The following is a 13,072-nucleotide window of genomic DNA, read 5'->3' as shown; positions in this document are numbered from 1 at the left end:
TTAAATATGTTTTATATTTTGTTGAATTATATTACAATCACTCAGTTTGGGGATTTATGGCTTTGGATGTATGACTTGGAAGTGTAGGAGAACTCCTCGGTTCTTTATTATTATATCTTTATTATCAATGGAAACAAATTGTGTACATGTAAGTTTTGTGTTTACAACCCAATAATCAGTGAATGCAGGATTTATATTTCTTAATTAAACGGAGTAAATTCAAGGTTTTCTTTCGTGCAACTTTGGAGGAAAAGAATACTTTGAGGCGTTGCTCACAGGCAGCTGCTGTGACGCCTAACAGAGAGTCGAGGTACGTGAGGACTTAACTCACAGAGGAAGTGCGGAGAGCTGTCAGTGTGCGCTCAGACAGGATGCTGTTCACACCGTTCTGTCTGGTGATGTGTGAGTACAAACTCTTCTTTTTACTGTGTAGGAAATAATCTCTGCTGATTTAGTGCCTTTGAATTCATTGAATCACTGATTTGTGTATTTTCTTCTTTTCGCCTTGTTTACCTTCTTGTTGCCTTTCTTTCTTTCTTATTTGTTCTTTTGCTGCCCGCCTCGCTTTTATTTTTCATCACGCTGTTTTTCTTACATTTCCTTTCAATTTTTATTCCTTTTTTGCGTTTTTGTATTTTTTCATATTTCTTTCTTCGTGTTTACTTTTCATACTTTCCTCCACCGTTCTTGTCACACTTTTCTTCTTTTTGCGGTCTCTCTCTTCTTCTTCCTGTCTTTACTTGTTAATTACTTTCTTCTTTTGATTTATTTCTTTTTACTTCCTGATTTTCAAACGAACTGCGATCGTTCTTTTGTCACTTCTTGCCGTCCTTTCCTTCTGCTTTTTCTTTCCAATTCCAACCCTCCAATCCCCGACTCTGCTGTGTCTCTTCCTCTTCTTTCCTCCCTTCCTCAGCCTGTCTTCAGGTCGTCCCTGACAGGTCTCAGTTCTACAGGTACAAGTCCATCTCTCTGAGCTGCGGGGATCGGCTGAACTCCACCGGCTGGAAGGTGAAGAGGAAAACGCCGGACGGCGGAGTCAGACCCTGCACCTCCGGCTGGGGCACCACCTCCTCGGGCTCGGCCTGCATCATCGGAAACACCTACCCGTCCGACACCGGGGTGTACTGGTGCGAGTCCGGGGACGGGAACAGGAGCAACAGCATCAACATCACCATCACCGGTACTGCGTTGGAAACAAGTGATGCCGTTACATGTTGAACTGTATTCAATTCATCAGAATCACAAAGTAAAGTTTAGTTTGTATTAGAAATGGAGACTTTAAAATGAGTTTGTTTCTTGTCCACAGACAGCACTGTGCTCCTGGAGAGTCCGGCCCTCCCCGTGTCGGAGGGAGCTGCTTTGACTCTGCGCTGCAAAGCCGAGACGGAATCCCCCGATCACACGTTTGATTTCCTGAAAGACGGCCGCGTCGTCAGCAGCGGCGCCAGGGGAGAGATGACCGTTCACAGAGCTTCCAAATCGGATGAAGGACTCTACGTTTGCAGCATCCCTGGATTTGGAATATCATTAGGCAGCTGGGTGAACGTTGAAGGTGAGATGAACGGTCTTCAGTCTGTCAAATAGATGAATGTCAAGGCCAGATACCAACTTAAAATAGTCCGCTGGTTCCCAATTGTGAAAACGTGGTCCAACTCAATATGGACGGTTAAAAAAAAAGGGATAAAAACCAAACCAATCATCTCTTTTCATTCCACGTGTTCGTCTTCCTCGTCAAAACTTGTCGCCTACATTTTCCAAAATGCAACTCAACTAGTGGGTGTGTCGGTACGCTGTGACATCACTGTTGGATGTGAGTGCACAGTTCAGGTTTATGTGTTGAAATACTGCCCACTTCTCATTTGAAGCAGGTGAATAGGTTGATCTATACAATAGGGAACGCTCACCTTGACTAAACATGCAGTAAAAGTCACACACGGTGGCAAAATACGACGAAAATACGGATAAGATCACGTTGGTTAGATACTCAGGTTTCACATGAAGACATCAATGAGGCAAAGTAATCATTTAAATCCAACATTTAGATAACAAGGACGTTAAATATGAATGAGAAAAACACTGTGACCACAGTGGCTAAGAGTTCACTTATCTTCACAGGTTCTCTTCTACCTTCGTCTTCACCTCCACCTGCAGCTTCCTGTTCGGTGTCGGTCACCAGACTGATGTTCCACGTGTTGGTGGGAACGCCTTACCTGCTGTCCACCATCTTACTGGGACTCATATACAGAGACAGGAACAGAGGTGAGAACACTCGCTGCACGTGTCCAGGGAGGTATTCTAGCTTATACGTGCTAATGTTAGCGAATCAGCTCGAGCTATAACCATCAAACAGCACTGGTAGCTAGCTGTGCTATCAGTTAGCTTGTTTGGTTCCTGAAAGCCTTTTACTTTTGTTCATTACCAAAGATTTCAGGGTAAAACTTTGATAAAACTCAGGAAATACAATCAGCTGAAAACACTCCAGTGTCATCTGCATAACTGATGATTTCAGTGGCTTTGTTTTTATTTATCATTAATAACCAATAGTCTATATCAAGTTTAAAATACCATGTGATACTACATAAACATGCAAGCAGTAATTCAACTGTGACTCACTGCATTCTGTCCTATTGAGACAAACATTCCACAAAACGTGCCAAAGATATTCTAAGCGAACTTCCTGTTCTTCAAGTGATGCAAGACACATAATCGGACTACAAAGCCGCTCAGTTTCACTTCATTATTTAGTCTAAAGACACAGGTGTGTTACACTGTAGCGGTTGCTAAGAGCGTTAAATATAATGTTTTTCTGACATTGGTAGAAATACGCCAGATCAAGTTATTTCTATCAACTCACGACATGAGAAGTCGTGTTTGTTGCCATTTTTGTGGCCACTTTTCTTTCTGGCTTTGTCTTCCAGAAGTTAGCATCTTCAGAGAACATGTTTTAACTATACATGTTCTTTATTTTGTCGCCAAGCGGGTCTCTTAATGCACCAGACTCTTGTTATCAAATGTACTTTATTTGCCTACGCTGATGTGTAATTGTACTGCATTGTTGTATTGTTGTCGTCGTCCTCGAGCACATACCGGAGACAAATTCCAATCAATCTGTCATGACACGGTAATAAAAGATTGAACCTTGACGCTCACACAAAATTCCCTTTTGCTCAAAGCTAATATTAAAAGACAGCTGCTGTCGTGACAGACTGACTGTGGTTTTGAGGTTGGACGTAAACTCCGACATTGCAACACAACGTTCAGGTGGCTTCTTCCTCTGCTAATCAGTATCTGACGGGCTGCTCTCCAAAGAAACCCAAACATCTCAAAGGGAAAATGTGCCACCTTTTTAATGTGGATGTCCAATCAGGTGTTGAAGGTAAATGTTGCTGCAAAGCTGTCAGAGCTACGTTACCACGGAGCTCACACTGCAAAACATGTGAAGAGAACAATTAAGTTCTGTTTTTGCCAGAGAAGTCCACGCTTAAATAACCCGGAGTTCTTTCTTGACTCCAATGACGTCACTGTCACGTTAGTGATGCTGGGTGCAGGAAGAACAACAGATGCTGCAGCTGCAAACTTTTCTGGGTCAATAAAGCACGCACCGACGAATCTATCGCTTCTATGGACAAAATCTAGCATCAACACTGACTGGACAGCCACGTAAAAGGTGGCGAGTTTTCCCTTCTTAATCTGAGTAAAGATTTAAGCAGATTAGCATCAATGATTTTTAAGACATTAATCTGATTATTGGATCTCTTTCTGCTCGCAGCAGCTCGGACGGTAGCGGAGAGAAGAGGCAGCAACAACGTCATCATGGAGATAGTTGTGTAGACCTTCAAACTGGTGAAGGTCGTCACTATATTCTGCATTGTATGGGACTTGGCACCACTTGATGTCCTGGAGATCCATTTTTTTACCACCAGCAGTTGTATTATCTGACTGTAAATGACGTTTATGTGTTTGTCTTTCTTTAAAGCTGAAGACATCAGCCTTGTTTGGATGTAAATGTCAGTAGATGTTCACTGCGATGTAAAGGAAGTGGAGGGTTTTCTGTGGTTTACACCATGCAAACATGATGAGGTGTGAAGTTTAAGTCCAGTCGTTTGTTTGTTTTGCATTTTTCCATTTGACATTTCAGACCCGTCCAGAATTTTGTAAATCTTTCACAAATAGCTTAATCCATAAATTGCCTTTTTATTGTTTTAAGTATTTTCTCACCTTCGTATCCTGCTGTGATTATAAATGTTACTTTGAGTTAAAAACAGGAAAATACATTTTAGCACTTATTGTGCGGTACAGGTCAGTTGTGGTGAGATTATTCGCACTGAAACTAGGTCGGTGTTATTTCTAAGAAGTGGAAACATTGTGCCATTTAAAACCCACCCGCACGCCATCAGTAAGGAAAACATTAAAACTGACAATGTTGTAAAAATAACAGAATATATAGATATTTGTTTAAGTGTACAAGTACACTGGGAACCCGTAAACACTTAGGAGTGTGTGTTATGGCACATTGAATTTAATGAAAGGATTAATAAGTGTTTTTCACAGTGTGAATGGAAACTCTTGTGGTTTGGTTGTTGAGTGAAGTTGCTCTCCGTTGTGTTCTGTGGCTAACGCACAATAAATCTGTCTTTAAGTTAAAGTCAATGTGAACAGAGCGTCTCTAACTTTCTTTGCATATACTGATGTGTTGCTGTGCAGTTTGAGGTAAATGGGTCATCGTGGGGCAGTGGCTTATTGTTGGGGAAATAAAATAGAAACATAAAATTACTGGGAACAGAAATGCAGATGTGTTGTCTGTGTACACACATACAGGTCATACGGAGGAAACGTTGAATTATATTAAAAGTATGAGAGAAATGTCATGTATATGATTCAGCATTTTTTTTATAAAGTAGTTTGAGCATCTACAGCATGGTAAAGAGTAAAACATGGAATAAATCAATAGGTATAGTACAGAACAATTATATTATTGTTAATATATATATATTATATTTTAGGATGGCTTAGTGCTTTTCAGAACTGATGTTGCAAAGTGCTTCACAGGATGGTAAAAACACACTTAAAACAGAGCAGCACCGCTGCAAATATAAATGGTAAAACAATGTCATAGGGAAATAAAAGCAGTAATCTCACACACACACACACACACACACACACACACACACACACACACACACACACACACACACACACACACACACACACACACACACACACACACACACACACACACACACACACACACACACACACACACACACACACACACACACACACACACACACACACACACACACACACACACACACACACACACACACACACACACACACAGGACCTGAGATATCGACTCTATTCCTGAGATGGTTGATACAATCATGGCACTTATCAAAATTTACACAAATATCAAAAACCTTTGCATTTAAATCACTAAATCACAGCCCTTTCTATATCACATTGTTGGAAATTCTGGAAGAAAAGTTTGCATTTTAATAACTTCATGGAAAGCATGGCAGCCAGCATACTGTGAATAATCATGTGATACGCTCACGTACCTGAACATTGTTTAAAACAAATAATTTAACGGTGCAATTTGTAACTTCTGGATGCAGTTTTAGTTTGATTTCATTTTAGTTTACCTCGAGAAGCGATAGTGAGTCACTGCAGCGTCCAGCCTGCCATCAGTCCAACGTGAGAGGAAACAGGAAGTAGTGTTTGTTTATTGGATGGCAAAAATATGGCAACGAGAAAAACGGCTCGTATTTTTCCTTTTGTAGTTGTACAAAGTTGTAGTGGGATGTAAGTTGATCAATATGACCATTGTTCTTTGTTTTAGATAGATAGAAGATACGCCACCCAAAACTGGATGCAGAGAAACACTCTCACCATACGTAGCGTTTTAATCTTGTGAGAGCGAATCGGGCTCAACTTGCTTTTGCAGGAATTATATTTTCTTTAATTTCTTTTTTTTTCCGCAGGTGCCTGAGAGATGTAGTGTTCACTTCTACATTTACATTCGCCGCCGTTGGTACGAGGTGCGGCTTGAAAATCGCCAGTTATGTTTGTGAAAACCAGTTCCTTTTGAAACCATTTGTTTCGTTTGCTGGCTGAGTTATAAAGCGTCACTGTGTCTCCCATATTCTTCATTCGTCTCAGGATTGTTCTTGTTGTGTGCCGGTTGTTGCGTCCTCTCCTGTCTCGTCTTTTACTTGCACCTATACGACACAAAAGACAGGTTTCGTCCCGGATCACCCAGTAAGGAGTCTTTTAAGTAAAACCTGTTAAACTGAAGCGCTACAGATGACCACAGGGACAGACATAGATAATGTAAACTTATTCTTTGAAATGGGGAAAATGAGTGGGACGTGTGACTTACTGATCCTTCATATCCATCCAGATCCTCCATATTTTTTTCAGTAATGTTGCAAGTACAACATTGCAAATGCACCCAGTACCAAAGTAACCATATCCTGGAAGAATAGAGGAAATATGTCAATATCTGTTCTTCACTGTGGGACTCCAAGATAATCAATCCGTTCATTTCACACCCGCTTCTCCTGCTCAAACTCAATGCATACTTGTATTACATATTGTGAATATTCTCCTGAAATATCAGAACAATCAGCTCAGAAAAATCCACTGAACCAGCCTGAAAATACTGAACCGACCTCTTGAATTCATCAGATATTGGTTCATTTGGGTTGTAAAGTGTTTCACAATTACAGAAAGACAATATAAATGAATCTGAATTAATATACAAACCCGTTCTGAACACAACTTTGTCATATCATCCCATTGGAAGTTGGCATAGTGAACTTGTTAGTATTAAACAAATTGTATCCTTAATTTGACACCAGTATAACAAGCAATAAAGGACAAACACAAAGGTGTTGTATGTGCGTGGCAACAGTAAAGCACTTTTTCTTACTTACCGCCATACTTTTTAGACCCTGGTTGGTAGTCTGTCAGAAAAAATGATAAAACAGATTATCCCCAAAAATACTTAAATGGTTTCATGGATACAAACATTGCATTTAGACTTCCTGTTCATTGCAGATGTCCCCGCTGTAGGACTAATAAAGGATTATCTTATCTTATCATTGAAAACGTTTTTTATCAAAAGTAGGAACGCTGAGCAACAGCGGGTCCTATTTCAGAAACTATTTGAGAGACTTTATTTTCTTTAAAGTCTTTAATTATTATTATTCATCTATTCATTCAGTTAGTTATGTAGTTATTTTTGTCTTTGTTCAGGATATATGTGTTGATGGTGGGACAACGGAACAAAAGGATCTTTGTTGTTTAATTTCACCATATGTGCATGTAGCTCTCCTGATATGTTCTGTTTCCTTGTTTTCAAAATACAAAAGGAAAGTAGGAAAAAAAGTATATAAGTCCACAGTATCCAGGGCTTTTTAAAACCGTTCAAGTTTCCATCAAAATGTAGAGCAAGTTATAACCAAATTTCCAGAAAAAGGGAAAGAAAAAGCAAATTAAGGCGCATTTCAATCCACTAATGTTATGCAGATATTACAAATGAGTTGCATTGAGATCATGGATGTGTCCTTGTTAGAGTCAAAATCTAAATGACTAATTATAAAGTGTGCTTACAAAGCTTGGTGTCCTGATGTGTCCTTGTTGTGTGAACTTCCTCTGACATTAAGCACCACAGCTGTTTAGTCTATCCGAACGAACGCTCAGCACTGGTTGTAATGATTAATAAAGTTGTAGACGGCGTCAATGCTTCATGGCGTCTTCCGATGATAAAAGTGACCTTTGTTCTAGAACGAATTGTTAAAGTGTCCCGATACTTAGAATATGCTGAATGAAGGCAATTCGTGTGTGTGTGTTATGCTTCTGTGACGTGTTGCCTGTGACACTGATGTTTACTTAGTATATATACACCAGAGGCTCGGAGACAGATCTCTGAGCAGCCTTGATCCATGTTTACTGTGTGTGAATCAACTCTGTCTCCTTCTTTGCAAAGAATAAACGTCCTGTTTAACGATTGTTACCACGGCTCGAGTGAATTTCTCCTCACAGTCCTTTAGCTTGTATTTATGTATCAGCACAAACATGCTGATCATCTCATTACTTTGCTACTGGACACCTTCACATCTGCAGGCCTATCCTCAAGTTATGGAGATATAATACTGTGAGTGCTGCAGTCCAAAAAAAAGACTTAACTTTGATGTTACAGTGCTACAAAGTAGGTAAACCAGCTGAATATAAAGAGTAGTTAAAGGGTACGTGTGACAAATACAGTGTGGGAATAAAAATGTGTGTAAGTGCACTTACTGGCATTTCTGTACTTTCAGATCCGGCCAGCTTTGCAGAATCGGCTGAAAAAAAAGACAAAGGTGATTAAAGTACTCCAAGCTTTTCATTTATCATTTTGAGGTTAATGAGGAATTTTGACAATGATTGTATGTACTATGTGTTTCTTTTTTTTTTTAAACATACGACCCCATACGTTGTTTGCACTGCAGTTTATTATGACCCATATTTATGTTCAGTTAGGAGGCGACCTCTAGTGGTAGTTATGACTGCAGCAGACCAGGAAGTCAGGTGACGTATAAAGAATAGTTTAAACCCTGTTTGTGTCCCGTGTGAAAACAAAAGTCAACTTTTACTTATTTGTACATCCGGTTTGTCTCTTAAGCACTTGATGTCATTACGGTGCTCGTGCCACGTCAGTTTAAGTCACTACGTCTCTTGAATGAGTTTCTGTAAGTGTTCATTTACATCATTGTGTTTTCATTTATGTATTTGTGTTTGTAATTTACATCAGGCCTAACATTATTGTTTTTATCTACATATGTGTTAAGCAACAAAAAAAAAGAGTTACACTGAATGTTGAGCGTTGTTGAGCAGGAGATTGTGTGATGTCCAGTTCGAACAAAGCATGTGTATTCTCCAGCGTCAGTTTTCTGAACTGATGAGATTTTCACTGCAGGTTTCCCTTTGGTAAGATTCCAGCTGCTGTCCTTAGATGCTCTGCCTTTGAATTGGTTTGCCTGAACCCCAATATAAGTATCTCCACTTCTGTAGACCAGGACATTGATCTTGTTGAATTTCCATTCAATACTTCTGTCCGTCACGTCGCGTTGACTCTTAAGCTGACAGTCCAAAGTGACGTCCTCTCCAACTTTTGCATGAACGTCTGGTTGGCAAATCAAGTCACCCTTTTCTGTAACGAGAAACGAGATAAAGCCTTTACCTGGTAATGTGAAACTCAAAAGGGGCCCACAAATATATTAAGAAGGAAATATGTTCCTCTATCTATCACAGAAATGTTTTTTGGGTTTGTTCAAAACTGTTTTATTTCCCTTTTCCTGCCACTTAGTGGGACTCGCTGATGGAACACTTGCACATTGACACAAAATGGCCAGTAAAAAAGTGACTCCAAACCCAAAGACATAAATTGACAAATGATGCAAAACAATGACTAGAAGAGACACAAAACGGCAACTAAAAAGGGGGAAAACCCCACAAAGAGACACAAAAAAATAACTAAGGGGCTAACTAAACTAAAAAAGGGGCTACAACCACAGAGAGAAACAAAATGACTACAAAGAGACATAAAAAGACCACAATGCAACAAAAGACAACTACAAAGAGACACAAACTGTGTCTTTGAGAGGTGATGGAGCCTTTTGTCCAATTGTCTCATAATCTGGTGGATACACAGTATTGTTATTTATATTATATTATTTAATCTTATATATATTCCATTTTATTCCCATATTTGAACTATTTTTTTCTATTTTATGTTCTGTGTCTTGGATTCTCATTTGCACTGCGTGCTCTTCTTGTAACAGGCTTTGAAGCTCTAAGAATATGTTAAACACAGTCTTGAACTTGAATATTAACCTAAAGATTCATAGCTTCTGAATGACGGGAGGAGTCACATCTATGTACATTACAAGGTAGAGACTTTGTCTGACTTACCGAGCTTCTCTCCATGCTCTGGTCCTGTGGGGGGGGGGGGGGAAGACAAAAACATGACATGAAAAAACCCTCTCATGGTCCTGGTGAGACGAGCATTTACACTTCCTGTTATGACCATATCACAGTGAGTTGTGCAATGTTCTGCACCGCCCACATTATTCTGAGACCGATTAAAACCCAGGAGGAAGTAAAAGTGAATAACCTGTTCACGCTGTTAGACTACGACTTATTAAATACATTGATAACCTGTGTAACCGTAACGAATAGTTAAAAAGTATTTCTCATAATTACAAGAAACCCTCTCATGACGATCGATAGGCCTAATACTGACACTATGACGTCATGATCTCAATCTGAAAAAAAACTTTCATTTCTCTCTTTTCTTCTCATTTAGTGAATGAATTCCGATCAATTATAGTTAAAAAATATTTTAATTACAAATATTTATGTATTTTCTAAATAACATATATTATAAATATATCATGTATTTAAAAAATGTATTTATAGACATTTAAAAATATTTGATTAGAATTATAATCAATTATAGTAAACAAAATCGAATGAGAGAAGATGGAAGGTTGTTTTAGTTTTTTTTTAGCACATAGTGTCAGAAAGGTCCCTAATGTATTTTAAATAAACTTATAATTGACTTCAGCAAATGTGTAGCCCCCCCCCCCTTTAATGTGTGGATCAGTACGCTATCACTATGACATGGACATCATATATATATATACACAGTATATATAAAAATGTATTTAATATTGGTTCATGTTCGATTATTGTCAGCCAATCAAAAGAGGAAGGTGGACCTACAGCAGACTGTAAAATAAAGTAGCATCCAGCGACTGAAAGTCCTTCATATCGACCATTTAGAATCTTACATGAAGTTCATTTTAAATAAAATATCTTTAAATCTTAAAAATGACAAACAAATCCGAGACAAACAAAAGTCACTGCTGAGATAAATACCGTCCCTTCAGCTGCTAAACAGTCTGTGATGATATAACATAATAATCCCTTCAGCCATGTTGTTTTATACTTCACGATGGACACACGTGTATATTTACCACAAACTGTCCCATAATCCTTCTCTTCTCTCCTCTACATACTGGTGGACGGACAATCCCACAGACAGCAGTTATTAAAGACATATCAGTAGAAATCACTCAACTATAACAATAAGAAACAGGATTAGAATGAGCGCTGTGAGCCCTGATAGTACGGAGCCATGCGGCCTATAAGATCCAATCAAGACACTAATAACTCATCACCATCCTGATCAACAACAGTATGAAGCCTATGAAGGTGTACAGTTTTATTTAATTAAAATGAGTAATGGTACCTGTATCTGCTTTGATCTGAAGAACAATAACAATATAGAGTCCAATCAGTCCAATCAGTCCAATCAGTGCAGTTCTGCTCTTCATCGCGGCATCGACGTGTCAACGTGAATCTGTCTCTACAAAAGAATAAAGAAGAAGGTAAAATAAAAGGTTAAAAGTGTATGAAATGAGAATAATAACTGCGCCATTGTGAAAACAACTTCTACTTTCGATCTTACCGGTATGAAAAACAGGCTCCGTTGACGTGCAGGAACCACGGACGGACTAGAGCTGGTCTCTGCTCGCTGTGTGAACCAGATCACAATGCAGATAATTAAGTAGCCCTGACGGCAGGTGTCAGGTGGGCTGGCTTTTTTTTTTTTAATCTAACCCTGTCACAGCAGCAACATTAAATTCCGAGAGCAAAACTAATGAACAAGTGAAAGACAATAAGCGACAATACCGGTTCACTCAGAGGAGACAGTTCATGAGTCAGAGTCAGCCAGGTGAGATCAGCCGCACCTTTTGGGGTTGGACCTAATTAACATAAATGGGTTTAAACACGTGAAGAGTCAATAAATCAAGTTTCTTTTTAAAGATAACTCAGATAAATCATTATATCATAAACTAATTCTGAAAACAATTTGAATCAATAAGTGAAACATTATTGACCAATGGTCAGAATTTCAGATTGTAAAATATGGAGAAAAATATACAAAACACCTTTCAATATAGTGTAGTCCAGTAAAACTCCACCTTTATTAAGTATTACCTCAGTAATACACATATAAGTTATAGCACAACACTTGTACTGCATTAGATACTGAATGTAGTGAACACTGTGTGTTTGAACAGAGCCTAGATAACAGCTTCAGGTCCCTTCACAACTATCTCTTTAAATATGTGTGAGTAATATTTCCTGAAATATTCCGTTTGGTTTCATTAATCTAGTTGCTGTTGAACTGTAGATGTTGTATTCTCTCAGTGACTGCCGGTCTCCTGTTGTACCAGTAGATGTCAGTCCTCACCTGAACAGGACTTCCTCACTTCAATCGATTCATTTTAATAATCAGAACATTCATCGTGTCATTTCTTTCCTTATCTTTCTGCCTCTGCAGTGTGAAACTACATTTATCCAGTTGGATTAAAGAACTAAAAAGAATCAACTTCTCAATAAAGCAGCGTTCAATGATTGATGAATTAATGATCGTGATTAGCGGGAGAAAGTACCAGAACAGGAAGTGGAACCACGTGGCTGCTCTGTTGTTGTGGTGAGCTGTGATCAGAGGAGTATTCAGAATACCACACTGTGACATTACTCTACTGAAAGTCCTGCATTCAAAGTATTACAGAAGTAAAAAAAGAATGTATCAGCTGAATGTACTTAAAGTAAAAGTATTTATTGATCAGTAAAATATTTGACTATTTTAGCTGATGTTTGTGGATTAATATTACTGCTGAGTTAATGTTTATGATGCATGTTTTCACTAGTTTAATCTACATTAATGCATCATATTCTATAAGATCATCACATCCTGTGAGAACCTCGTATCTCTCAAACTGTTTTCAGCTTTGTGACGATGCCTCTTCCAGCTGATCCAAGAGGCTTTTCTTCATGTTCAAACAACCAAAACTAGTTGTTGGTGCGTTAGAGGAGCCGCTAAAAACAGTTTCCAGTCCGAGTTAGTTTGAGTCTTTGTTGACCATGTTGCTGCTTCATTTCCTGTTTCACTGAAATGTGACAGATGGCCTCTCTTGTGGACGATGACGTTTGATTCTGTGGTTTTTGG

At 38.8% G+C, this 13,072-nt stretch overlaps 2 protein-coding genes across 3 annotated transcripts; one reads left to right on the top strand and one right to left on the bottom strand.

Moving 5' to 3' along the window:
* Positions 1-371: 371 nt before the first annotated feature.
* LOC306714528 (Fc receptor-like protein 5) lies at positions 372-4,617 on the top strand (the record flags this gene model as incomplete). The annotated part of the gene is made up of 5 exons (XM_079184572.1): positions 372-402; positions 917-1,183; positions 1,310-1,555; positions 2,119-2,262; positions 3,773-4,617. 5 exons carry the CDS (start codon positions 372-374, stop codon positions 3,832-3,834), a joined length of 750 nt encoding a protein of 249 aa, XP_079040698.1. The 3' UTR covers positions 3,835-4,617.
* A 264-nt stretch (positions 4,618-4,881) lies between these two features.
* On the bottom strand, positions 4,882-11,799 carry LOC306714727 (butyrophilin subfamily 1 member A1-like). 2 transcript variants are annotated; one of them, XM_079184846.1, is made up of 9 exons: positions 11,746-11,799; positions 11,522-11,587; positions 11,303-11,419; positions 9,961-9,984; positions 8,858-9,199; positions 8,308-8,351; positions 6,942-6,971; positions 6,386-6,479; positions 4,882-6,224 (listed from the first exon to the last, which is right to left on the bottom strand). In XM_079184846.1, the coding sequence occupies exons 3-8, from the start codon at positions 11,385-11,387 to the stop codon at positions 6,423-6,425; spliced, it is 582 nt and encodes a 193-aa protein (XP_079040972.1). In that variant the 5' UTR covers positions 11,388-11,419; positions 11,522-11,587; positions 11,746-11,799; the 3' UTR covers positions 4,882-6,224; positions 6,386-6,422. The 2 variants fall into 2 exon arrangements, with proteins under 2 accessions (XP_079040972.1, XP_079040971.1); XM_079184845.1 differs by having other exon boundaries at positions 11,522-11,748.
* Positions 11,800-13,072: the final 1,273 nt, after the last annotated feature.

This window comes from Pholis gunnellus (assembly GCF_910591455.1).
Source record: "Pholis gunnellus genome assembly, chromosome: 23".
In the NCBI taxonomy this organism is placed as follows: Eukaryota; Metazoa; Chordata; class Actinopteri; order Perciformes; family Pholidae; genus Pholis; species Pholis gunnellus.
The sequence above is the reverse complement of the archived record's forward strand: the minus strand, read 5'-3'. Positions and strand labels throughout refer to the sequence as shown.